Raw genomic sequence first — 23,917 nt, 5'->3', positions numbered from 1 at the left:
GTTTTCTTTCTAGCCTAGGCTAGCCTGGAATTCACCAGGCGTCCAGTCTAGCCTTATACATATAGGGAACTACCAAACTAAGCACATCTCCTATTTCCAGTATCCACTGCTTTACAGAGTTTTAAGCAAATTCTTTTGAACCACAAACATTCATTTTTGTTTGTTTTGAAAGAATTTCAGGTTTCATAAAAATGCAAAATATTATACTATTGTAGTATACATAATTGCCCATTTTTCTTTACTTAGCCAGGCATAGTGGTGCCCAGTTTTTGATACCAGCATTCAGGAGGCAGGGCAGTAGGATCTCTTTGAGTCTTAGGTTACCCTGGTTTATATAGTGAATCTCAGGCTAGTCAGGGATACACGATGAGACCCTGTATTTAAAAAATAAAATCCATTTCTTTCTCTTCTGGTCCAAGGTACTTTGGTAGCCATGGGTTACCTTTCAGACATGGGCAACTCCAAGAACCACACCACACACAACCAATCCTGAAAATGGCAAGGAAATGGCATCAAGAAACCCCAGCCAAAGATACAAATCTCTTAAAGGTGTCGATCCCAAGTTCCTGAGGAACATGTGCTTTGCCAAGAAGCACAAGAAGAAAGGCCTGAAGAAGATTCAGACAAACAATGTGAAGGCAATAAGTGCACAGGCAGAGGCCATCAAGGCCTTATGAAGCCCAAAGCGATTAAGCCCAAGATGCCAAAGGGTCCCAGCCACAAACTCAGCCATCTTGCTTTCATTGCTCATCCCAAACTTGAGAAACAGACTAGAAGCTGCATGGCCAAGGGTCATAGACTTTGCCAACCAAAGCCCAAGGCTCAAGCCAAGGCAGAAGCCACAGCTCTAGGTCTCACCCAGGTTCTAGCTCCAGTTCAGGCTCCCAAAGGTGCCAAGGCCCCTGTGAAGGCCCCATAGAAAGGGTTTCTCTCTGCCAATGTGAAGACAGATGGACTGATGTGAGACACCTACATAGTATTTGCTGATCATCAGTAACATGCTGTTCTTAGCAAATAAACTTGGGGCAAGATCTATCTTTAAAGTCTTTAAAATAGGAAAGTGATTTCTTTTTTTTCTCTTTTCCTTATTTTTTTCTCAAAATTTGAGACTTGAAATCTTGATGTACATTTCCTAAAAACAAAGAACTTTTTTTTTAATATCTAAGGAACTTGTCTCAAAATCAGCAAAGAATTACAGTTATAGGCAGAGGCACAGTGGTGGGGGTTGAGGGAACATAACAGGATGACCCACTGAAGTATGATACGTGGTTGAAAACAGAACTGGAACTTGGGAGACAGAAGCAAGTGGGTATCTGTGAGTTTTGGGCCAGCCTGGTCTACATAGTGAGGCCTTGTTTCCGTAACTAAATAATTAAATACATTTGTAAAAAGTCACTCCTGAAAATGGGGATGGTTTAGTGAACTAGGGAAAGCATCTGGTGGAAAAGTCCTGGGCCACAAGGCTTGTGTGTTTTTGCAGGTCATTTGTGAAGCATTGGCCTCTCTAATGTAACGCACTGTGTCTTTTGTTGCACACCCTGTTTCAATGCATGGCCTAGGTGGGCAAGAGTTTCCAGTCTTTCTCTGCCAATAGGTTTATTTCATGGTCACATTTTACTTTCTTTTTAAAATTTTCTAAAAAAATTGTTTACTTTTATGTGGATGGGTGTTTTGTCCACATATATGTCCATGTATGTTTGTGCAGTTCCCAAGGGGGCGAGAAGAGGGGTTAGATTCCTTGGAACTACAGATAGTAGATTGTTAGCCACAATATAGGTGCTGGGAATTGAACCTGGGTCCTCTGAAAGTACAGCAGTACTCTTAACCATTGAGCAATCTCTCCAGCCCCATATTTTATCTCCACTGTGTGTAAATGTGTGTGTGATGTGTGTAGGGGGATACATGAGTGGAGGTCAAAGGGCAATCTTGTGGAATTGTTCTTTTTTCCTTCCACCATTAAATTGGTTTGAATTCCAGTGAGCAGGCTTGCATTGTTGTGGGATATTCACCAGGGAAGACATGGGTTTAAACCAATAGAAAGTCTTTATTAGCCAACTGGAGACTACACTGGCTATTTAGGATCCCAATGTAGATCTGAGCCCTTCTCAGGATGAACTTTTAAACACAAAAATCATGTTCTGGGTTGACATACTTCAGTTAACAAGAACAGCTAGCCAGAAGTAGAACTGCAGAAGCCAAAAAGCAAGATTAGTGCATTAACAGACTTTCCCAGAACTATGGACTTTGATGGATTAGGTCTTTGTTTTAGTTTTGGCAGGTGACGCTGTCTACAGGCTGAGTTTTATGGCCTGAATGGCATTGCCGTAATGGAGTTGGGGTGGGGGTGGCTACTTAGGTTTGGAGCTCTGTTATAGTATGACAAGCATTCTACCTGCTGAGCCAAATCCCCAGTCCCTCACATGTTAATCCCGATTTTGCTTTCTCCAGTTTCTACTCTCCACCACAACACAATAAGGTGATGTAATCTTTATGTCCTTTCAATTTTACCAGTTGTCCCAGAAATATCATTTTTAAGACAATTCTAGTATTGGGAAGCTGATAATATAGGACAGTGGTAGAGTGCTTGCCTGCAAGCCCATGGCCGTATGTTCTCCCCAGCAATGCAACCCCCCTCCAAAAAAAAAAAAAACAAAAAGGAAATGTAAAAACATACATTCTGTAGCTGCAGTTTTGGTAAAAACAATCTTCCAGGAAGATGAATCTATCTATATACTCATCATGTGCAAAAAGAATTAGAGACTTTTCAGGAGAAGGAACTGGAAATCTCTTTTTGGTTTGTCAGTAGGCAATTTCATCACCTAACCAAAGAGATCTCAAGTTAAGTTTCAATGTTCCTCAGAATCTGTTATCAGAGCAGATTGTATCTGTTCTGGGCAGGATACTTGCCTGTGCTTTTTCCCGATTCCTTATTAGGCTAACAGAATCCATGTCAAAAATAATCTGGAAGATGTTATCATCTCCCTTGCACACATAATTAAAATGCATTTCTATCTCAATTTAAAAGCAAGCAAAGATGAATAGGTTTTCAGGGATGTAGTAGTTCCTACAAGGTGGTTACTTCATACCCTGCCCTTCAGCTATTCCCCTGTTATAAAGAAGTAACTAAAGGCCAAAGAAGAAGAAGAAGAAGAAGAAGAATAAGAAGAAGAAGAAGAAGAAGAAGAAGAAGAAGAAGAAGAGCTAACAACCTAAATAAATGTCTACTAGGAAGAGCTGGTTAAACATCAACATACCCACTCAGTGCAACAAGAGGGAGAAGGGGAGGGAGGAAAGAGGGAAAGGACGGGAGAGGGAGAGGAATAGTGCCAGTTACATATGCTCCGGACTAAATTAGGAATAATCCACAGAAACTGCTTACAGCGGGAACTGAACTTGGAAACCGTGGTTAAAAGAGCGAGATAATTTTGCAGTGTATCCTTTTGGCCCATCTGATTTTTTTTAAAGCCCATCTGAATAAGCTATGTGTGTGGGGTGGGAGGTGTCCACAAATGGAAGACAGACAGAGTCACAGATGGTAAGACAGATACACTGACTTAACATCTGAACCAAGAGCAAGTTATAGATTCCTAAAGTGTGCAGCCATCACTCTTCTTGTAAAGGTCTGAGAACCGCCTGTGTGTTCTAAGCAAGGATCTTCCTCGGCTGGGCAGAGGAGACACAAAGCTGACCTCATCGTTTACACACATTAGAAGCACATGTACCCACAGCCTCAAACTCGCATCTGCAAGCTCTGAGGTATGTGCGGGGGAGCTGGAGCGCAGGCGCGTGCAATCTGAGCTGGACCCTTGTCTCTCCTCGCCTGGGACAGACAGCACCTGGCCTTCCAGCTTCCCTGCCTGCTCCTGTTGGACCCAGCACAGGGCCACGCTCACTGGCTGAGTTTCTGCCCACTGGCGCCGCCCCGGGGCTGCTCCGTGACGTCAGGGTTGAGCAAGGGGCGCCCCCGCTAGCCGCTCGCCCTCGGGCGCTGCAGCCCGCCTGCCCTTCATAAGAGCCAGACCTGCGTCCACCGCGCTACAGCTGCTCTGCGGAGCCCGCACCCGCTGTGCTCCTCCTGGCACGCAGCTGGCGAGCAGGGCCATGCAGACCGCCGTGCTCCTCGGCCTCCTGGGCGCTGCAGCTCTGGCCGGTGAGTGGATTTCAGCACCGCGGACAGCTCCCTGAGCTGGGCCCACAGCCCAGTGCTGGAGGCGCTAGGTTTCATCCTCTTACCTAGCCTCTTCTTCCCCTGGTATCCCTTGCCTCACCGCCCTGTGAGTTGAGGAAACAAGAGCCCCCAGCCTTTCCCTGCTTTTCCCGCAGGGGCTGTGCGGCCCTTGCAAGCAAAGCCGCATTCTGTGTTCTCTGCAGATACCTCAAGCTCTCTACAAGGCTAGAAAGAACCTTGTAGTCTGATACTCTGTGTGACTCTTGACAGCACTGAGACCGCAGCAGGGTGGGAATGCATGCAATTGGCACCTGCAAAATTTCCTCTATTATTATAAAGATGACGAGTTAGAATTAGATACGTGTGCATATAAGGCATTTTCAGGTCTTCCTGTGTCTGTGTTTACAGGGTCAACATATTTATTCTTTTTATTTATGTTTATAGAGAGAGGTAATTCGCGTTTAAATTGATCAGTTTTTTAATTTATGAATGGGATTTGCTCTAGATATTTCTTTGTATCTAGAAATAAAAATAACAAGACTTTGTAATAATCATAAAAGTATCTCCAGAGCAGTAAACTAATGTCTCAGTCAATTTTGGAGGATGAAAACAAAAGGAGTTAATATTTGATGATTTGTGTGTGGAAGATTGTGGTGTTGAATTTCAAATTACTCTTAAAATTACTCAGTGATCTCTGATGGCTTGAAGTGTGTTTGTGTTGGGATACTGATGAGTAAGTACAACACCAAATTAAGCTAGCAGCTTTCTTTGAATGGCCGCAGAGAAGTATTTTGTTCTGAGACTGAGATTCCCAACTAGACTTGACTCCATAAATATAAACCTTTGATGGACAGGAATCACTTGATTTAACGTTTGACAAAATGAAAGCAAAAGGTAATTTATTTTATTGCATTCACAATGTTCTCAATTTTTAAAAATCATTCTTGTGAATAACTAATACATGTTCTCAGTTTTTTTTAGAAAACAAACTGAATCAGTTAGAGTTCTTTGAGTCCATAATATTTCAGAAAGACATTGATGAAGAGGTCACAGTGATACTGTATGTTGTGTTCTAGATTACAGAACAGTAACATTTTTGTAACTCAACTGTGGTGGTTAAACATTTTCATACCTCCTATGAAGGAATAAAAGCTCATATTTAATAGTAACTAAAATGGAACTATGATTCCCTCTCATTTTTTAGGCTATAATTCACACATTATGCTGCCTCTTAAAAGTGTCTAACTCCCTGGTGTATAAGCTAGTCACAGTCTATAACCATCTCCACAATGAAATTTCAGGACATGCTCATCACCCCAGAAAGACACCCCGTATCTTAGCAATCACCTCCCCTATTTCCTCCTCCCCAAATCTGGCAATGAGGGACTTCTAATAGTTTTGTTATTTAGCAAAGTTGTGGTTGGTAACAAGCCCTCAGGAAGTCATCTAGTTCATTTTCTCCCATTAAGAGCTTATAAAAGGAGATCCACAACTGTCTATGGCACTTTAGATATTAACATGAATCCATATCATATGAAGAAGGATTTTTTTTAACTATGCAGATCTTGTTTGACTGGCAACCTTGGTTGTAACTTGGGCATGCCCATGATTTACTGGTAGAGGGACATGTTTAACCTGTTTTTGCTGCTGTAATTTCCAACTGGGTTTAAACTTTTATAGTCATAATAGTCTTATGGATGCTGATACTTCAGATGTTATTCCCAGATTTATTATTTGATCCTTTTTTTAACCATTTGATTATTTCACTGTCCCATAAGTGTTTATTTCTTATTTGCTACAAAAATAAGTTGAGAAAGTTAAGGAGACTCAATATATCTTTAGTTATTACTTTGCTAGCACAGATTCTATTGGAAGAAACGTGTGTCACTTACCAGTCTCACCAAGTACACAATGTGCTTTCATAAGCAAATCCTAGTTCCTTTCTATTAAGAGTTTGAGGAGCCTGCCTGAGGGAAACAGGGAAGTTCTATACTAGTAAGTCGTAAACTGCTAATTGTCTAGGACAATGGGACATCCCTTGACCATCAGATCTGACAAGGGTTAGTACTTTGGCTGTATGGGTAGTTAAAGTACTCACTTTTCATTGGGGGAGACAACAGACAGAACTATATATGTGGAGCTGCATTGCTATAGAAGGTTTGGAAAGCTGAATTTGGAAAGGGTGACTTCTTTGTCATCTAGGGACAAAGCTCCCATTGTTACTTTCCAGAGAATTTCACAGATTTCAGGTCAAAAGAGAAAAGTGCCAAGGTACGTTCTCAAAATAGCAGTTGTCTGGAGCATAAAAGAATGGCCCAGGACTGGGGCTGCAGCTCAGTTGGGGGGAGTGATTGTCTGTCATGTGTGTGAACCTAGCCTCAGTCTTCAGCACTAAAGAAAAGGGAAAAACAACAGGACTTCCAAAGCCTGTATGACCCTGAGTGCCCAAAGTTGGCCAGCCAGGTCTTATCTAATCTGTGTTTGAAGAAGAACTTGGGGTCTTTCTTCAAAGCTTGTTAGGCACTTTTCAAATATTTTTAAATGATCCTTATCAGCTAGATGATATTGGGATAGAGAACTTGATACTTCTGATGGTGTTTACACAATTTTATACAATGCAGGGAAACATAATATTGAAACAGATGTAGAAGCAAACTGTTTAAGCAAAGATCTTGAGTGAGTAAGGATCTAATATCCACATCTTTGGTTGTTGTCTTTGAGGTTGGTTTTGTTTGTTTGTTTGTTTGGGGCTTTCCTTTCTTTTCTTTCTTTCTTTTTTTGAGACAGTGCCTTACTATGCAGTCTTAGAAGTTATGTAGACCAAGCTGGCCTCAAATTCCCTCACAAAGATCCTTCTGCCTCTTCCTTTTGAGTGCTGTGATTAAAGGTATGCACCACCATGCCTAGCTTTTAATAGCTGTTTTATAAAGTGAGTTTAGGGAAGATTTTCTTGGGAACAGGAACAGGCAAATAAAGCCATAGATTGATGTGGACAGAGAGGGAAAGGATTGTGGAGGGTACCTGATTCTATTTAAAAAAAAAAAAAACTTCTATAGCACAGGATGTAGAAACTACACAGAGTGAATATACAGCTTAAAAAAAGACTTTTCACAAATTTAGGACAACTGTATAACCAGCACAAGACATGGTAAAATTGTGAAAACTTAAGACGCCCCCTCATTTGTGGTCTGCGTTTGATTTATATAGGCTGTAAAGCAGCATTCATTTCCAAATATTTTAAGGCATTGCTGGAGGAAACATCCGTGTATGTTTGTGTATTCACACAAGTCTGTACATATGCACACATGTGTATAGGCAACTAGGAAATGATGGTCATTGCCATCATCCCAACTGTCGGTTCTGCTAAGTATTCATTCTGCAGCCCATTCAAAGAAGGCAGGGTGATTTTGTAAATATGTTTCATCTAGCCTCTAAGAAGTCAGCTCAAGACATTTCCCATTTTTTTCTCCTTCAAAGCTGTCGGCTCAGCTCCAGTGGATAACGGGAATCGCAATGAGGAAATGGTAAGTTGAAATGCTGGTCTAGACTTGTGTGTACAGTCTAGGCTGTCTCACTCTCTTTGACAGCTCCCTCCACCATGTTGTCTTACAAAGCCAAAGTTTTGTACCTTAGAGGCTGGGACAAATGATGCTCCTCCGGTAGTAAGCACACACACCCTTCCCAGGGGGTTTAGTCCTCCCTAGGACACAGGCAGTTTCCCTCTAAGCATTAGAAGTGGGTCTTTATTTCCCACCACTCAATGTCTTCTTTCCTTTTGCAGGGTAGCACCCTGGGAGGCTTCCTCATGGTCCCTCCAGTCTGTGTCCCTACCCTGAGGATCCTGTATCAGTTCCAAGCACATTCTCAATCCTACTGTGACAGGAACTCCTGACTGAATTGTGTTCTAGTGACACCAACTTTCCAGTCACTTTTGTGTTTTCTCATAGGTGACGCGCTGCATTATTGAAGTCCTCTCAAGTGCCCTGTCCAAGTCCAGTGTTCCGACTGTCACCCCTGAGTGCCGGCAGGTCCTGAAGAAGAGTAAGTATCCCATACTTCAGAAAGACCTTTGTGCCTGCACTGAATCTTTTTCCTGCCACCTCTGCCTGACTTTCAAATGCATCCTTATGGTATCATTCTATAGCTAGTGTTGATTGACTGGTACCTAAGGAGACAGTGACATGACTTCTGGTCTCTTAGTAGCTATCTGATGGTGGGGGAAGATCCTTTTTAAAATTTTTCTCTAGGCTTATATTTTCAAAAGAGGGAATTTAGTTGACTGTAGTTTTTGAGTTGTCCCTCAGTTCTTAAATTCCTTGGCTTTATATTTTTAAAAAGTTTAAAACAGGCCTTCATTTGGGTGGAGAGGGATATTGGAAGTGCTTGCTTGTGGGTAGATGAGGCAGTGACTGAGGAAGTGTTGGAAGGTGAGAGGAGGTCAAGATTGGTCAAGATTGCTCTGACCTAGTAGAGAATTTTTTCTGTACTAAAGAGTCTCTCTGGAAAACAAAGTTTAAACTGTGATGTAAGCAGTATCTACTGTTACCAGTTTTTACAAAACTAAGCAGTTCTTGTCATTGGGGAAGTCAACCCAATTCAAACAAATGCTGCTCATGTGAACACCTTCCGCTGTTTCAAAGTCTGGAAATAGTGACTTCTTTCTTTTCACCTCTAACAGCTCTCATTATAAGACAAATACTCTTGTGGTTGCTGTGTGTGGGTTTTGTGCATAAAGTGATACAACAGCAACTATGGACAATTGGTTGAGTAACCTGGGTTAACTCACTCTGCCTCAGAATCATCCAAGTTATGGGGGGTGGGTCCTGAGACATGAAGACCCCCATTAAACAGTGAATGGAAACTTCCCAATCATTTCAAGCAAGATGCTTCTGTCCTTCTCAAGTTTACTCTCTGCTTGTCCAGGCAGTCGTTCTAAGTCACCAGAGGAAGCAAGGGCTGCTTCTTTGCTGCTACCCTTCCCCTGTCTTCCTTTACCAGACGGATGCAAAAAGGGAAGGGTCTGTCATAAGAGAGCCATGATTACTGGGCGGGTAGTGGGGGTGGGGGGCAACCACCAAATGCCAGACTCTCCTTGCCTCTAAAATCAAGTACTTAGCTCTCAGGCTGTAGTCACAGTTAAGTCCAGCTTTCCGACTGTGTGTCTGTTGATCTTGCTCCAGAAAACAGAACAACTGGTTCAGATCCCTAACAAGGACATTGGACAGAGAGAGGCAGAAAGGCCAGGAAGACAGAAGTTCTCATTCAGGGTTGCAGCTTCAATCATCACTCAGGCTAGACATAAAACCATGAAGGCACAAGAAAGACTCAGAGTGAAAGAGAAGCAATGCAGCACGGGCCACTCCTGAGGACCAGAGGCACAGCAGCGTGGTCCCCTTCTTAGGGGCAGCAGTGCAGAATGGTAGTCTTGAGGGCCTTTTCCCAGGAGCATGTGCTGCTCGGCTTTCAACCTTTGGGGGAGAACTATACACTCTGTTACCAGATTTTGCTGTTTAGACCTTGCAAATTTCAATGAAAGTTAAAAACTAGAATTTTTATTTGTTTTTTTTTTTGTTTGTTTGGTGGTGAAGATCAAGCCCAGGGCCTCACTCAGGCTGTATAAGCATTTTTAACACTGAGTTAAATCCCAAGCTAATTATCTGTCTATCTATCTATCTATCTATCTATCTATCTATCCATCTATCTATTCATCATCCATTCATCCATCTATCTATATATCTACCTACCCATCTATCCATCTATCTATCTAATCTCTACTTACCTACCCATCTGTCTATCTACTCATCTATCTATCATCTATCTATCTATCTATCTATCTATCTATCTATCTATCTATCCCCATCTATCCACCTATCTACCCATTATTTATTTATTTATTTGTTTGTTTGTTTGTTTGTTTATTTTTGGTTTTTTGAGACAGGATTTCTCTGTGGCTTTAGAGGCTGTCCTGGAACTAGCTCCTGTAGACCAGGATGGTCTCGAACTCACAGAGATCCGCCTGCCTCTGCCTCTCAAGTGCTGGGATTAAAGGCATGTACCACCAACGCCCGGTGCTAATTGTCTATTTAGAGACAGGATCTCACTATGTCTTACTCCATAGCTCTTGCCAGCCTGGAACTCACTATGTAAACAGGAGGCTGGCTTTGAACTCACAGAGATCCACCTGCTTCTATCTTCCAAGTACTAGAATTAAAGGTAGCACCACCACACCCTGCTTAAAATCTTGATTGTTTAAAGTGACATCTGATATTTAAATAAAAGTATAGGTCACAGGGAACTCAGTTCTGGGCCATACCATCCTGTCTCATTATAGTTCTCTCTCTCTCTCTCTTTCTCTCTCTCTCGCTCTCTCTCTCTCTTCTTCTTCTTCTTGTTCTTCTTCTTGTTCTTCTTCTTGTTCTTCTTCTTGTTCTTCTTCTTGTTCTTCTTCTTCTTCTTCTTCTTCTTCTTCTTCTTCTTCTTCTTCTTCTTCTTCTTCTTCTTCTTCTTCTTCTCCTTCCTCCTGACCCAGTGGATACACTCACATGCACTTGAGTGAAGGAAATGTTCTGCTTGGCCTGTGTCCCACCCCAAGCCCACTCTCCCGCACTCAGTGAGCATATAAGTATTTAGGAAGAAGGGGAGAATTGTGGGTTTTTGCTATTGTTGTTGTTTGTTTGTTTTTGGCTTAAAGAGGCTTTAGAGAAGTCCAGTTTCTTCCCAGGTACAAGATTTTTCTGGCTAGGGTTGATCAAGGTTGATCTGGTCAACTTTGCAATAGGATGAATGAGACATGCTCCCCTTTTAACCTGGAAGCAAGGGTGAGTGTCACATTCTGGTGTTAGAGAGTTACAAAGCCTTCGTGAGCTAATCAGCCCATCTCCAATCTCACCTGCTGGGCTAAGAGCTAAATTTAGGGCCAAGTGTTCAGCTCCAGGCACAAGCTGCCATAGGCAGTACACATTTAACTCAAAAGAGATAAAAATACTTGTTCTTGACACTTAAGACACCTCACCCCCTAAATCAGGTAGGAAGAGCAACTCGTGGCCTCTGTGTCCTTCAGCAGACTCTGAGAATAACCTCAGCATCTGTCTGAGTCAGCTGTGAGCTCTAAGATGATGTCATAGATCTATCGGCTTAAACAGTACACAGTAACCTCACAGTTGTAGCAGCTAGTGCACAAGATCAAGTGCCTGGTAAGGTCCCACTTCTTGGCTGCATGGCCCCCTTCTGACCGTGTCCTCCTGTGTGAAGGGAGGCTGTGTTTCTCATGTGTCCTCCTATTAGGACTTTGTTCCCATCATGAAGGCTCCACTTCAGGACCTAAGAACATTCCAAGGCTTTATCTCTCAAACTGTCATAGCACTGATTAGGATTTCAACATAACAATTAAATAGGATATCAAGGATATCACCCAAAGCCTCCTTGCTTACTTGCCCTGCTTAATTAGCCCTGCCCCAGCACTGTATATAATACCAGTGGCTCTTTTATTTTTATTTTTTACATTTTGAGACAAGGTCTTGATTATTTGTTATTTAGGCTGTCTTAAACTCACTTTGTAAGCTGGGCAGTGGTGGCACACACCTTTCTAATCCCATCTCTTGGGAGGCAGAGGCAGGCAGATCTCTGTGAGTTTGAGGCCAGCCTGGTCTACAGAGTGAGTTCCAGGACAGCTTCCAAACCCTGTCTCAAAACCGTACCCCGACAAAAATTCACTTTGTAGACCAAGTGGCACAGAACTTACAATCATCCTGGCATCATAAGAGGCTCTTACATGATGCAGGGCCATGACAAATTAACTGGTACTCAATTGTCTGTATACAAAAGGCCAGAGAGCTATCTGTAGCTTTGTAAACATGAGAACATTATTATCATGCCAGGATGTGCTTTAATGGAGAGATACACACCAGCTACAATTTCCTGAATGTTTTGTAAAATAGATGAATTTTGTCCTTTGTAAATGTCAGTTCAAAATGACTCATGAGGTCTGTTCCTGCTATGCTTGTTTGCTCTCTCTTATGCTCTTACCTATTAACCTAATAAGCTCCTGTCTAAAAAACAAACAAAAAGGCCCATCAGTGCTGTTCAAAAGAAATATAGTATGAACTACAAATATAATTTCAAATTTTCTTGCAGTCACATTTAAAAACTTAAATATAAGTGAAATTAATGTCAACAGTATATCTAATTTAGTCTAGTGCATTTTATCCATTTAGTATTACCCAATCTATCAAAAAACGCTATTTTAACATATTCACTGACTTTGTATGAAGTCTCAGGCATCAGGCTTCAGTTTGCTCAAGTCACATCTCGTGTGTTCTATAGCCACAAAAAGCTAGTGGCTCCTGTGACGGGTGGTGCTGGTATTGACCCTTAGCTGACAATGGCCTTGGCTTTAGGTCTTCTGAACTTCTTCTGAACTTGGTGAGAGAGGTTGAAACCCAAGCCCTCCCAAATAGTGACAAAGTCAGTGTGATCTCTATACCTCTTTTCATAGGGTGTCCTTGGGGAGAATGTAGTCAGAACTTATTGACATTTGGAGAAGATGGAAGAGAGCAGCAAAATGTCATTATGCCTTCTGCTGCTGACTCATGAAACATGGAGACAGCCCAGTGTACTGAAACTTATCCTCAGCATCAAGGACCATGTGGACTGGGTGGGACCTGAGTGAAGAAGGAAAGAAGCCCTTTCCATTCTTCTCACCCACTACAGCCATGCATCATGTGATGTTTCTGAGAAGGGCATCAGTAGGCTACTTTGTTGCTGTAAAAACATCATTGATTGTATTTACAGAAACCAAGAGGGCTATGACTCATATGATATGATGACATCATATGATATAATGGTGTGGGACCACTGTGAAGTTCACAGTCTATTGTGGGTTGAAATGCACAGCACAGGGCTAAGTTAGAATAATTTGTCATTTCCTGCTGGATAGGGTCCACACAATTGACTAGATAAAAAAGTCTGACAAATAATTACATTTTGAATCCTTCTTTGAATCTTAAGATTCCCTATTTTTGCTACTTAATGTTATTTAGTTGGATTATAGTTAGAGCCATTCATTTACATGATGGTAACTTTTCCACCTTACTCAAATATTGAAAGAACAGTCCTGAATTCTATCACTCTGAGTCTCCATATCTTCTATGCCTGCAAAACACAGAGGCTGAACCAGGTGAATTGTAAGAGTTCTTCTGGTTCTAAATCCCAGTGTTTCATAAAGTTACATCTGCATTTCAATTTGATCATTGACACTCACCAACAGAGATGCCAGGTGGACATTGTGGAAACTTAAACATGCAGAGAGCTCATGAAACACAGCAAAAGAGCTTCCACGGCATCAGTTTCTCAAAGAACTGAATATATCCTCTATCAGGTAACTATTTTCCAGTGTTCTTGGGATTTTTAATGACCATTGAGGCTGGTACTTGAACCTCAAGCATTTCTACAGTTGTGCTAACTACTATATTTTCATTATAGGTGGGAAAGAGGTCAAAGGTGAAGAAAAAGGTGAAAATGAGAACACAAAGTTTGAAGTACGATTGCTAAGAGACCCAGCTGATGCCTCAGTAGACCACTGGTCTTCCAGTAGGGAGGAAACAGGAGCTCCAGTAGAAGACACTCAAGGCCAGACAAAGGTAGACAGTGAGAAGCGGACAGAAGGAGGAGGACACAGCCGAGAGGGAGTGGACGAAACCCAGGAGCGCCTCCATCCTTCCAACCAACAAATGTCCAAAGAAGCAAAAATCCGCCATTCGGAAGAGATTTCGGAAGAGGAAAGGGAGAAAGGAGAAGGCAAGAATTACCCAAAAGGGGAGCCCAGGGAAGATGCTGGTGAAGAGAAACACCTCGAAGCTCCGAGAGAGAAACAGAGTACCTTCTCCAACAAAAGAAGTGACACTACAGCTAAGAAAAAAGAGGAGTCCATGGCCAGAGCAGATACACACTCTATGGGGCTCTATGAGAAGACACACAGCAGGGAGCAAGGCAGTCAGGAGAGTGGAGAGGAGGCAAGGAGGCAGGAGAAGCAACCCCAGGAGCTTAGCAACCACAACCAGAGTGAAGAAGAATCCGAGGAAGATGAGGAAGACATGGCCTCTGAAGTAGACAAACGACGGCCCAGACACCACCATGGGAGAAGCCGGCCCAACAAGCCCTCTCAAGAAGGGCATCCTGTATTGGAGGGAAGGAGATATGTCCCTGAGGAGTCGGAGGAGGCAGATGTGGCCACAGCCCGTTTAGGGGAAAAGAGGGGCCACCATCTAACCCACTACAGGGCTTCACAGGAAGAACCTGAATATGGGGAAGAAATGAGAAGCTATCCAGGTTCCCAGGATTTCAAGGGCCTTCATGGACCACAGTATGGTGGCAGAGGAAGTGAAGAGGAAAGAGTTCCAAGGCCTCAGAGTGAAGAGAGCCAGGAAAGGGAGTACCAGAGAAGCCACACCAACTCTGAACGTGAAAGCATGGCAAACAGACGCAGTGAAGACACTGAGGAAGAGAGGGACTATGAGGCGGCAAAGGGACACCAACACAGAGGCAGGGGAGGTATGCCAGGTGCCTTTTCTGCTGTTGACACCAGAGAAGAGAAAGGGCTTTTGGGTGAAGGACATTACCCTGTTCACAAAGGCCCAATAGATAAACCAAAAAGGTATCCACAAAGCAAATGGCAGGAACAGGAAAAAAACTACCTCAACTATGATGAAGAAGGGGACCAAGGGAAATGGTGGCAACAGGAAGAGCTGCTGGACCCAGAAGAAAGCAAGGAGGAAGTGAGGTTTCCAGACAGACAATATGCACCCTACCCCATCACTGAAAAGAGGAAGAGGTTAGGGGTGCTGTTCAACCCCTACTTTGACCCTCTCCAGTGGAAGGACAGTGATTTTGAGAAAAAAGACAACCTAGATGACAATTTTCTTGAGGGTGAAGGTGAAGATGGAAATGGGTTGACCTTGACTGAGAAGAATTACTTCCCAGAGTACAACTATGACTGGTGGGAGAAAGGGCCCTACTCAGAGGATGTCAACTGGGGGTATGAGAAGAGAGGCTTTGCCGGGGACCCTCATCTGGACTTGAAAAGGCAATATGATGGAGTGGCTGAGCTGGACCAGCTCCTTCACTACAGGAAGAAGGCAGCTGAATTTCCTGACTTCTACGACTCGGAGGAGCAGATGGGGCCTCATCTGGAGGCAGAAGATGAAGAGGGCAGGGCTGACCAGAGAGTTATGACTGAGGAAGAGGTACAGTATGAGGCTTTTGCTTAAAATTACATGATGATGATCAAGGTTGATGTTAGCATCGACATGTCTGATAATGGGGAGAAACGGGTGGGAAGTCTCTCTGTGGGAATGTGAATACCCTTCTTACAGCACGGTTGATTTCCAACCACCACACAGCATGGTACAGATCCCTGCTCTTGTCACTCTTTTATAGCGTTTCGTGTTTTGCTTGGAGAACTTGGAAAACTCCTGTGTCTAGGATCTAGCCCCAGAGCTGTCTGATGTATACTAGGCGCTGCCTGGGCATGGTGTAAACCGTAGGCATCTGGTGTCTACCCAAACAGCACCTTTACCTAATAAGTACATCAGAGTCACAAGGATTGCTGACCCCCCCCCCCCGAAGAGTTTCTCATTCAGTAATTTTTGGCTGGGACTCAGGAATCTTTATTCCTGGGTAATTGCTTGGGGTGGCCCAATCTACTGAGTAGGAGAAACACATCTTGAAGTCCCCTGATGTTGGCTGACTCGGGTAGCCTCTATTATACCTAAAATCCCCCTGTCTCTTAGAGCTCCCTGAACTGGAGCAAATGAATTGACTTCAGTACTCCACTTTTCTGTTTCCCAGAAAAAGGAACTGGAGAACTTGGCTGCCATGGACCTGGAACTGCAGAAGATAGCGGAAAAGTTCAGCCAGAGGGGCTAACAGTTGGAGAGACAGGCTGTCCACTGAAAGACGTCACTGATTCACCCAAAGGAAGAAAACAGAATCTACTATTTATTAAATGTTTGTTGCAGTTGGAAGTACCATTTATCTTTGCCAGAATGCTAATGCTATGTGACTAGAGTGACTTGTAGCATATTCTTCCTGCAAAATAGATGTTCACATGCTTGTGACAATGACCGTGTTACTGTCTTCGAAACATAAACAATAAAAGATTTACCTGAAACTAAATTGTTTTTGGTTTTTAGCTTTCTTTGGGTTAGTTAGGAAGAATGTGATTTTGAAATCCATTCTTCTAAATATATTCTCAAAGATAGCATTAAGATTTGTAGGTCTTTAAGTGTATAACAGAAAGAAAGCAAAACTTCTGAAGTAAAACATTGCACGATATAAAGAAAGATCTTGAGAATAAAACATATGATTTCTACCCTGGTAGAGATCAAGCAGGCTTGAAGAACCGATTTTAAAAGAAAATATAGTATTTAATTTTTAAAATTGCGTTTGACTTATTCAGTGTGTGTGTGTGTGTGTGTGTGTGTGTGTGTGTGTGTGTGTGTGTGTGTGTGTGTGTGTTGGAGTGGGGTGGCCAGAAGACAACCTTCATGAGTTGGTTCTCTGTGATCAAAATCAGGTCGACCAGCTTGGCAGTAATTTCAGCAGCCCAAAACGTTACTTTTACAATTCTGCAAAGCAGAAGAGAGGAGACAGTTTAGAGTAGAGGGCATGTCTAACACATATGAGGCTCCAGGTTCCATAACCAGGACTGAAAAGACTGGAAAAGAGCATGGAGTGGGGCACTGCAAGAGAACGGCAGCTGAATCCCCTTACTAGCTGCCTGCACAGCCCGTGACTATGGGAAGCTGCTCTGTGAGGTTGGGCAAGAGAGTAACCCTGGAGCTCAAGGCCAGCCTAAGCAATAGATTGAAAACCCATCTCAAGAGAAATAGAAATAATTAGATTCCAACATACTGGAGAGCTGTAGGGGGAGATGGTCAAGGACTGGGTTGGAAAGAAAGCCTTGTTCAGATTCCCAACTCTGGGTTGGGAATCTGAACAGCTGGGATAGGAACTCAGAACTTGCCTGATTTCCACGCATATGCAGAGCTCTGACTCTGTTATGGAGTCTGAGAGGTGTGTGGTTTCTAGTGAGTTGTTTTCCATCTCAGGATCGACAAAATAAAGGTATCATTCTCATAGGTTAGTTCTAACGAGAGTTTATGCAAAACAGTATGGTGCCTGCCATGAATCACAGGCATAGGTAATGTTGGCCGCTGCTATTATGATCCTTGTAGTTTCTTGTTCCAAGGGAATCAGACAATTGCCTTCTCCCTCTTTGACCAACCTCCTCATTTCTTACCTATAGCAGCTTTGACTAGGTTATTTTTTTTTTTGTTTTCTGTTCCGGTAAAGACCTGTTTTCTGAAAGGTGGTAAAAATGTCTGAGGGTTGTGGGTGATTTTTATTAATGCAGGAAGGTCTGTACCAATTAAGCCAGATTCTTCCCAGATTAACATTGAGTGAACTGAGACTTTATTACACTCAGGGATCAAGCTATCTGGTGCTGGTCACATTCAGGAAGTCCCCCTCCTACTGTCTCTTTTCTGGGGTCTTTCTTCCTGGCTGAGGGATCATGAGTAGCTGCATGCAAGGACCAATCGAGCAAGCACAGAGCTCATGGATACTGAAATCCATCCTCATCCCCCCACCGTCCTTCAAGTCATAAGCCCTAAATCAAGGTGTTGGTAAGGTCATGCTTCCTAAGGCTGCAGAGGTGGCGTCTTCTTGCCTTTTATAGCTCCAGTGGCTCCTGATGTTTCTGGGCTGGTGACAGTTTCATACCAAACTCTGCCTCCTCTTTACATGCCACCTTCTTCTTGCAACTTTCCATCTCCTCACATGGTACCACTGATGAAAAGGACACCAGACACTGTATATTGAAGGCCTGTCTGACTCCAGTATGACCCCATCTTAACCAATTGCGCCCACAATAATCCTATGGCCAAATAGCATCCAATTCTGAGGGCCTGTGGGTTGGGACACCAGCATATCTTTTTCTGAGCACACAATTCAAACCATGATAAGATGGATCAGAAAAAAACATAACAGGATTGGAGAGGTGGCTCAGCAGTTACGAGCACTGGCTGCTCTTCCAGAGGTCTTGAGTTCAATTCCCAGCACCCACACAGTGGCTCACAACCATCTTAATAGGACCTGATGCCCTCTTCTGGCATGCAGTTATACATGCAGAGCACTCATGTATAAAATGTAAATAAATACAGTTTTTTAAAAAAGAAAAAACGAAATAAAATAAGACAGGTCAGCACTCACCTCCCCCGAGTAGATCACTCTATGGCACATCTATTCTGCCCTCCAGAGTGTCTCAGCAGCAACCTGCTTGATAATGTATCCTTTGTTGGCTTATTCCCACTCTAGTCCAGTGCCTGCTTGTAGACCTGGAGGTATTTCTGGAGTCGTCTTCCACATTAGCTGTCTATCCTCCCATTATAATGCTAGAAATTGCTTCTGGTGGTCCATGACCTAAGAAACAATCCACACTCAAGGCTCCTATTAGAAAAATAAACTGTAATAGATCAGACATGTCTTATACAGTCCAGTGTAATAGCCTAGGAAAGCTGAGCACATGGGCTGAACTAGATAGTCCTTGCAGTCTACTCGACTGGAGTTGTATGACTAGGACGTTCAGGCGTACCTCTGGGCAGTCTGTTAGTGTTTCCTGAGGATTAGCTGAGAGGGGATGGCCTACCCTGAATGTGGGTAGCATGGTCCCCAACAGGCTAGGAAGAGGGACTTGGGTGGAATGAATTGTGATTTAAAAAAAAAAAAGGAAGCTGACTCAGTGTTAGTATTCCTTTCTCCTTTCTTCTTTCTGGCCTACTGTGATGTGACTCCCCGCCCCCCCCCCCCCGTGCGTGTGTGTAACAAGTCTTTCACATAACAACAGACAAGTATACCCACCTATACACATGCACATATACAATGTAATACATATACAAATACATACAACTATAAAACTACAGCTACAGGCAGTCATAGCTGCAGACCGAATTGGGAGAAAGGAGGTGGTGCTGAAACCACTTCTTCTTCTTCTTCTTCTTCTTCTTCTTCTTCTTCTTCTTCTTCTTCTTCTTCTTCTTCTTCTTCTTCTTCTTCTTTTGTTATATTAGATTTTTAGGGCTTCCTTAACAAAGCGCTAGAAGCTGACAAGAATTAGACAACAAAGATTACTTCACTGTGTGTGTGTGTGTGTGTGTGTGTGTGTGTGTGTGGTTTTACTTTCTTCCTCCAAACACTTACAAATGTGAAAGCCATTTTTAGCTTACAGGCTGCATTAGTTACTACTTCTCTACTGCCGTGAAAGAGCATCATGACCAAGGCAACTTACACAAGGGAAGGCTATTTGGGGCTTGTGGTTCCAGAGCTATAAAAGCCCATCACCATCACAGTGGGGGCGGGAGCATGGCAGCAGGCAGGCATGGTGAGTAGAATTGAAAGTTTGAGAGCTGAGAGCGCACATCTCAGAGACCCACAAACAGAAAACAGATGACAAGCTGGGGATGACAGGAGAGAGGGGGCTTCAGGTTTCAAAGCCCACCCCCAGTGGCACACTTCCTCCAGCAAGGATATACCTCCTAAGTCTCCCCCAAATAGCATCACTAACTTAGGACCAAGCACTCAAATGTCTGAGAATATGGGGCATCTAATTCAAACCACCATACAAAAGGCTAGCAGTGGTTCACAGTATGTCTTACTTTCTGTCACTCAGGGGATAGAAGGACTCTGAGAAGCCACTTTACCCCTGCCTTAGTTAGGGTTTCTATTATTGTGATTAAACACACCATGACCAAAAGCAACTTGGAGAGGAAAGGGTTTATTTCAGTTTACAGCTTCTAGCCCATCGTCCATGGAGTCTCCAAGATTCACCTGTGAGTATCAACATCACAATATAAAACATTCCAACTTTTAAAAATCCCACAGCATTTAAAATTTAAACACCTTGAAACTTCAGTTTCTTAAAATATCCAGAGACTGTCCAAAACTCTGAAGTCTCCCTAAAATTCCAAAGTCTCTAATTGTAGGCTCCTGTAAAACAAAATAAGTTAAATATTCTCCTATTCCAAGAGGAGATAAGCAGGGCACAGTCACCACCAAATCAAAGCAAAATCAAATCCAACTGAGTAAGAAGCTTAGTATCAGACATCTGGGATTCACTTAACAAACTTCTCTGCTCCAAAGGGCTCCATTTCTCCAGTTCTGCCTTTGTTAGCACACACAACTTGTTTTCTAGGCTCAGGCTGGATCAACTACACGGCTGCTGCTGTCCTTGGTGGCTGTCTCATGGTAATGGCATCTCCAAAATGCTGGGGTCTTTGCAACTGGGCAGCACCTCCACTAATACCCTCTTCAAGGACTCTGATCCCAACACAAGGTGCCAGCCTCAGATTCTGTCATGACCATCTCAATCCTCAACTCTGTCTGCACTTAGACTACACTTTCACTAAAGGCATCTCCTGGGCTCTGTTCCAACCCTGCCATACAGTGCCAAGCCTCAGTCTCCACACCCCTTCAAGCCTTCAAAACCAGTACCACTGTGCTGACTCCTCCTTGTTACCCAGTTTGGCTTCCAGCATAAGATTCAGACTCGACCCTCTCTGTACCATAGCGTCCAAGCACTGACCTGAGGAGATACTTCTGGAAATATGTTCCCCAGTGATGCCAATCTCTTCTTAGTTAGTGCTAATTTCTCAGCTCCAGTTAACCAGCATCAATTGTCTCAGTAATGTTGCAGAATATTTGATCACACTATGAACCTAAGATTGCATTATTTACTGGAAAAACCTGTTTCTAGTTGTGGTACAGCTCAGCCCTAGTACACAACTTTAATCCAAGAGCTTTCTGCTTGAATATTATAAGCAGGATAAAATAAAGTCAACCATAGTCTAAGAGACAGAGCAAGCAACTAGCTGACAGGAAAAAGCCATGGAGAGTAAGAGGGAGTTGGGGATGGATAGAGAGACACATGGTAAGAAGAGGAATGGGCATGCAGTTTGAGATGGCACAGGAGAAAGCTCTCTTTCTGAGATATTGGTGGAGGAGGAAGGTCAGCTGGGTGTTCTCTCTGCCTTTCTGAGTTAGCAGGCTTTCACCCCAGCATCTGGCTCCCAAGTTTTTAATTGGAAAATCGAATGATTGATATCTTGTTAAAAACAACACAGTAAAGCAAAGATTTCACCTTAGTGGTGCTGGCTTCTTGTTAATAACAGCTGCTCCAGCTGACCAGAACCACAAATTCTTAATCCAAAATATCAAACAGCCCATATAGAGTCATAAAGCAACTCTCAAACTTCCTTCACAAGCCAAGCTTCGAACATCTCCACTGTTCTCGGCATTATTTTCCAAGCTCACATAGAACCTCTTATTAAGCCCTGAGCACTCAATGCCTTTCCAGGTCAAAGTCCTTCTACACCCTCTCAAAAATGACATGGTCAGCCAGGTGGTGACGGCACATGCTTTTAATCCCAGCACTCGGAGGCAGAGACAGGGGGATCTCTGTGAGTTCGAGGTCAGCCTGGTCTCCAGAGCGAGTTCCAGGACAGGCTCCAAAGCAATACAGAGAAATCCTGTCTCGAAAAACAACAAACAAACAAACAAACAAACAAACAAAAATGACATAGTCAGCAACATCCTATGACCTGGTACCAAATTTTTAGTTAGGGTTTCTACTGCTGGGATAAAACACGATAACCCAAGCAACTTTACTTCAGCCTGAAGTTCTACATCAGTCCATCACGGAGGAAAGGCAGGGCAGGAACTCAAACAGGACAGGAACCTAGAGACAGGAGCTGATGCAGAGGCCACGGAGGAGTGCTGCTTACTGACTTGCTTCCATGGCTTACTTAGTCTGCATTTCTATACCATCCTGGATCTGAGACCAGGGCTGGCACTACCACAATGAACTGGGCTCTCCCACAACAATCATCAAGCAAGATGAACTACAGACTTGCCTACAGGTCAACCTGATGGAAGCATTCGCTCAGTTGACAGTCCCTCTTCCCAAGTAACCCCCACTTGTGAGAGGTTGATATAAAACTGATCAGCACACCCCTCTAGTATATTTTAGGAGGAGGTGGTGGAGTCCTCCCAGAAAACAAAGGACTCCCACTAATTCCTGGACTCTCTGAATTAATGGCTCTGATGGTAATGCTAAATGAACAAAGCAACCAGAAGGCTGAACCCACCCACACTGCAAAACAAACTTTCTTTAGTGCCTTGTTATGCTGATGTCAGTGTGAAAATGAAATACCAAAGTGTTTTTGGTTGTATTTTAATCTTAGGAAAATACCAAAAGTTGAGGTTATTAATAAAAATGTAGACTGAAGATAAAAGGCTCATATTAATTTCCTATGATTTAAAGATCTGGCCTGTTTACCTCAGTGTCTCTCACCCACTCTCAGAGCTTAGACTGAACACCCTGCTCCCCAGTCACAATGAGGAAGCCCAAGCCCATGCTGAAGAGCAGTGTGCACACCAGGTACCATCTACTTCAAACAGAAGGGGTGGGGAAATGGGCTAGCTGTGGTTCAGGGACACATGGCAAGGTTTGCCAAAGGCAATGTGGATTCCATGTTAATTAGCCTGGAAGGTGACTATGACCTCCTAATCTTTAAGCCTTCACCTCCCAAGTTTTGGAATTATAAGCATATAGGACTTAAAGGTACTGTGATACCTGGCTTGAATAAAGAATTGAAGCAAGGACCTGTGCTGATACAATATTGGGTATTTATTTCTAGGGTACATATCAAGTTTAAGACTAGACTGGGGCTGGGCTTTGGTGGCACACGCCTTTTATCCCAGCACTCCAGAGGCAGAAGCAGGTAGATCTCCGTGAGTTCAAGGCCAGCCTGGTCTACAGAGCAAGTTCCAGGACAACCTCCAGGCAATACAGAGAAACCTTGTCTCGAAAAACAAACGAACAAAACAAAAAAGACTAGCCTGGGCTATACGAAAAACCAATCTCAAAAAAACTAAAACAAACAAGATAAACTAAACTAAACCAAATGGTTAGCCCATGTCAACTTGACAAGATCTACAATCACCAAAAGAAGCCCCTGGGAATGCCTAGGAAGGATTATCTTGTAGTGGTATCTTGCTTGTACAACTAAAGCCTGTCTGAAGGTCAGAGAATGGTGCTTGCCACTAGCTAACCATACAGACAGGAAGTGAGGTAGCTGAGCAGAAACGGGATATAAGCAGGAAGAAACAGGAACTTGCCCTCTTGTCTGCTAAGACTCTAAGGAGGTAAGGTGTGGGGGTGGCTTGTTCCTTCTCTCTGATCTCTCAGCATTTTCCTCTATATCTGACTCTGAGTTTTTATTACTTAGACCAATTAAGAACTCCATTTACATTATCTAGTATCTTAGTTTAGGATTTCTGTTGCTGCTAAGAAACACCATGACTTAAGTGACCCAAAAAACTCAGGGAAAATCAGGGAACTGCTATAGCTGAAAAACACCTTCAGCAAAGTGGCAGCATACAAGATTAACTAAAAAAAAAGTCAGTAGCCCTACTGTATACAGACAGTAAATGGGCTGAGAAAGAAATCAGAGAAACATCACCCTTTACAATTGCCACAAACAACAGTATATACCTTGGGGTAACACTAACCAAACAAGTGAAAGACTTGTATCACAAGAACTTTGAGTCTTTAAAGAAAGAAGTTAAAGAAGATACCAAAGATACCAGAAAATGGAAATATCTCCCATGCTCTTGGATAGGTAGGATCAACATAGT

General features: G+C 43.1%; 1 protein-coding gene across 1 annotated transcript; it reads left to right on the top strand.

Moving 5' to 3' along the window:
* The first annotated feature begins 4,101 nt into the window (after positions 1-4,101).
* Positions 4,102-16,090, top strand: Chgb (chromogranin B). Its single transcript, XM_027421709.2, has 5 exons — positions 4,102-4,150; positions 7,646-7,692; positions 8,116-8,209; positions 13,649-15,408; positions 16,013-16,090. The coding sequence occupies exons 1-5, from the start codon at positions 4,102-4,104 to the stop codon at positions 16,088-16,090; spliced, it is 2,028 nt and encodes a 675-aa protein (XP_027277510.1).
* The last annotated feature ends 7,827 nt before the right edge of the window (positions 16,091-23,917 follow it).

The sequence above is a fragment of the Cricetulus griseus genome, chromosome 6, assembly GCF_003668045.3.
Source record: "Cricetulus griseus strain 17A/GY chromosome 6, alternate assembly CriGri-PICRH-1.0, whole genome shotgun sequence".
Lineage (NCBI taxonomy): Eukaryota > Metazoa > Chordata > Mammalia > Rodentia > Cricetidae > Cricetulus > Cricetulus griseus.
Note: the sequence above shows the minus strand (reverse complement) of the source record. Positions and strands in the feature narration are given on the sequence as shown.

What these genes read in the sequence shown, in the direction of transcription:
- Chgb (XM_027421709.2), top strand. Translation starts at nt 4,102, where the DNA reads ATGCAGACCGCCGTGCTCCTCGGCCTCCTGGGCGCTGCAGCTCTGGCC. An exon ending in GGGCGCTGCAGCTCTGGCCG is followed by an intron (nt 4,151 to 7,645) that starts GTGAGTGGATTT and finishes TCTCCTTCAAAG; the next exon opens with CTGTCGGCTCAGCTCCAGTG. An exon ending in CCGGCAGGTCCTGAAGAAGA is followed by an intron (nt 8,210 to 13,648) that starts GTAAGTATCCCA and finishes TTTTCATTATAG; the next exon opens with GTGGGAAAGAGGTCAAAGGT.